At 50.7% G+C, this 3,388-nt stretch overlaps 1 protein-coding gene across 2 annotated transcripts; it reads right to left on the reverse strand.

Moving 5' to 3' along the window:
- Positions 1-706: 706 nt before the first annotated feature.
- FEZF1 (FEZ family zinc finger 1) lies at positions 707-3,028 on the reverse strand. Of its 2 annotated transcripts, XM_037153210.2 has the most exons (5): positions 2,531-2,959; positions 2,159-2,380; positions 1,886-2,020; positions 1,506-1,638; positions 707-1,068 (listed from the first exon to the last, which is right to left on the reverse strand). In XM_037153210.2, exons 1-5 carry the CDS (start codon positions 2,957-2,959, stop codon positions 707-709), a joined length of 1,281 nt encoding a protein of 426 aa, XP_037009105.2. The 2 variants fall into 2 exon arrangements, with proteins under 2 accessions (XP_037009105.2, XP_037009104.2); XM_037153209.2 differs by having other exon boundaries at positions 2,159-3,028.
- Positions 3,029-3,388: the final 360 nt, after the last annotated feature.

Below are 3,388 nucleotides of genomic sequence, written 5' to 3' on the forward strand. Positions count from 1 at the left end.
GCCCTGGAGCTGTTGATTAAATAAGCACATTCCAAGTATTTATTTTCAACAGTCATTGAATCAATTTTCACGTGCAAGAATCAAAACCAAAATTCAAATTCATCCATAATGAACACTTATCTGATGCGTATGTGTGTGCTCAGTGAGGAATGCGCCTTTATAGGTACACTCATCTATGCGTGTGTATATATAACATACACACAGTGTTTTGTAACTTCAGGGAAAGAAGAAATGGTTATAAACAATAGGCAGGCATCTTGAGACCACAGAATCAACACAATGGAATTATATACAATAATAAAATGAAAATGGTGCAGCATTCCCAGGTAGGATAATACAGATTTCAATAAATACAGCAAAAAAACTTATTTAAAACAAAACAAACACCATCTCTCCACCCGAGATGAAAAGTCCAAATTAAAAAGTCAGAAAAACAAAACCCCCAACTTTCATAAGTGTTAGTGCCTATATATTAGAATATAATACACAAAAACATTTAGCAGGTGCATGCAAGAGGCGAAAGGCTGGGGAAATCAGAGGCTTCTTCTGGTCGTGCCAACGTGTGGGGCCCAAAGTGCCGGGCCCAACACGCCCTGGGTTCTGCAGACCAGCTTGGATCCGGAGGTCCAGCTCTGCTCTGTTGAAGCCTCAGTAGTGGGGACCCCGGATAGGTCTGGGAAGGGACCTATCAACCTAATGGCCTTGATCACTGGTGGCTCGGATGAAGCCCAGGCTGCAGGGGTCCTGGGGGCGGCAGCTGGGACGGCAGAGGCTGCAGCGTGGCGGAGGGTGTAGGCTGCTGTAGAGCGGGCTGCTGGTCCGCGCCCTGCTCCCAGGCAGCAGGGCGCGCTACCCCTACACCGCTGTCGTGCAGCTTGCGGACGTGCTTCTTGAGGTCAAAGTTCCTGCAGAATCCTTTTCCGCACGTAGGGCAGGTGAAGGGCTTCTTGTCATTGTGGGTGTGCATGTGGAAGGTGAGATTGTAAACCTGGTGAAAAGCCTTGTTGCAGATATTGCACTTGAACTGCTTCTCCCCGCTGTGGGTCAGCTTGTGGTTTTTGTAATTCCCTGCAAAAGACAAATGACAGGGACGTGGATCTGAAAAGAGAGCTCCAAAAGAAAGGCATAGGTGGTGCAAGGAGGCGAAAGGGGAGGCTGCTGCCGCTCAGACAGTCAGCCGGGCAGGGCTGCAGCTCCCTGCCCGCACTTCTCCCCCAGTTTATTTACCAACATCAACAATGAGGCCCTTCCTTCCATATTTTAATATATATGCATTAACCCAATTATCTAAAATGAGAACAAGTGGTTAAGGAAAACGCCCCGTCGGTAGACGGTAGACGCACCCTGCCTTTCTCTGATCCTCATCAGACCCGCGGGGAGGAGGTCGGGTGGCAGCACATGCGCCAGCAAACCAGCTGCACTTTAAAAATCGTTTTCTAAAACAAGCCGAAAGGCTCAGGGTTTTCCGTAAAACTACCGTGAAAAACATCTCCCTGGTTCAATACCTTTTTGATGAAATCCTTTGCCACAGAATTCACATATAAACGGTTTGTAGCCTGCGTGTATTCGGGTATGCGTGTTTAAAGTGGAACTTCTGTTAAATGCTTTGCCACACTGGTTACATTTATGAGGTTTTTCCTAAGCGGAGAGGGAGGAAAAACAAAGAGGTTAAGGTATTTTTGCTACTAAGTGGAGTCCTGAAAACTCAAAAACACAGGAATTCCCTCCTGCTTTTAAGCAGAACAAAGGCAAACGATACATGGCATTTTCCCGTGTCCAGCAGAACCTTTTAAACGAAACTTATGCTAAAGAGTAAGAGTTTACCTGCCACTTTCTACAAACCGTTCCGAAGTAAACCAGGTGAAATTGAAACAGAAGCACACACCTGGGTGTGAATGATCTTGTGCCTGCACAGAGTGCTGGCTTGCCGGAAACCCTTTCCACACACTTTGCAGACGAAGGGTCTGGCTCCTGTGTGCACCGGCATGTGACGGGTTAAGTTATAGTGCGCGTTAAAGACCTTCAAGTTAAACATAAGCAGAACAGGTTAGCGCAACACGTACTTGGAAATCAAACCAAATCATTACAAAATAAAATTTAAAAGGGAGGGAAGAAAGGGAGAAAGAGAGGAAGGGAGACCTTTCTTTATCGTACTTGCCTTTCCACACACTTCGCAAGTGAAAACTTTGGGTTTGGTGTTAGGAGAGCCTCGGCTGAAGTCAGAGGTTTTGAACGCGATTTTTTCCGACAACAGCTGGGCGCTTTCTTTCATGTACTGCTGCAGCTGAGTCGGGGACAAGTCTTTGAAAGCTACTCCCGAGGGGTACTTCTCCACCGCCGGAACCACCAGTTTATTCCTTTCTGCTAAATACGTTTTTGGCTGCGGGTGCAAAGGGGAACTGAGGAAGTAGGAGGCCACCGGGTGGATGTTAACACCGGCCGCCGAGTGGCACGGGCCGTCACCTCGATTCAGGTAGCACAGGGCTCCCATGGCGTGGAAGGAAGAGTGGTTGACCACGCGCGGCCTTACCAGCTTGTACTGCTGCAGTGGCAGCGCGTCGCGGGCCAGGTCGCCCTTAAGACTCAGTGCGCAGTTAAGCAGGTCGCTGCAGCTAAACGCCGGCGCTGCGGGTGCCGCTGCAGAGGCTGCCGGAGCCTCCAGACTCGCCTTCCGTGGCTCCGAGCCCGTCATTCCACTTTTGGGGCTCGTGTCGTACGCCACAGGCACGAAGGGGATCATGCAGGGGATCGACGAGTTAAGATGCAGAGAGTGCTTGGAGTCCCCCTTGGGCGCGACTCCCTGAAGGAAGTGGGGGACTGGCAGGGCCTTGGGTTCGGGGGTGCGCGCCATGATTCGCTCGATGGAAAAAGCCAAGGGTTTGGAGGCGCTCATCACGTTGCCCCGGGCCGGAGCAGTCGCTAACATTTTGGCAGTCGCGTTGTGGCAGCTACTGTCCATGTCTGAGTCGCCAGCGTCCGTCAGCCGGGGCCGGACTGCGCTGCCGTTGCCTTGTTCCCTGCTCGTCACAGACCTGCGGAGAGGGGGACGGGCACCATCACCAGCAGCAGCCTCCTCCTCCTCCTCCTCCCCAGCATCACCAGCCGAACCTGCGTGCCCAGCCCAATGGACTCCTGCCAGCCCATCTCTGAGTCCTTGGCGCACCAATGACTCGGGGACAATCACTACTTATTTCTATCAATAGAAAGTGTTGTGTCAATAACGCAGCCAAGATCTCGCCAATCGTTAACTTCCAAGAGGAGAAGGTAAACTAGATAATTGCTCAATTCGCTTCCAACAGTCAACAGGAAAACTTTTTTTTCCTCTGCAGTCGGTGACTACTTTTCATTGGTGAGTGAGGTTCCCCGCCCAGAAGAGGCGGGGGCGCTC

Source organism: Artibeus jamaicensis, unplaced genomic scaffold (assembly GCF_021234435.1).
Source record: "Artibeus jamaicensis isolate MK-2021 breed Jamaican fruit bat unplaced genomic scaffold, CSHL_Jam_final contig_540, whole genome shotgun sequence".
Taxonomy (NCBI): Eukaryota; Metazoa; Chordata; class Mammalia; order Chiroptera; family Phyllostomidae; genus Artibeus; species Artibeus jamaicensis.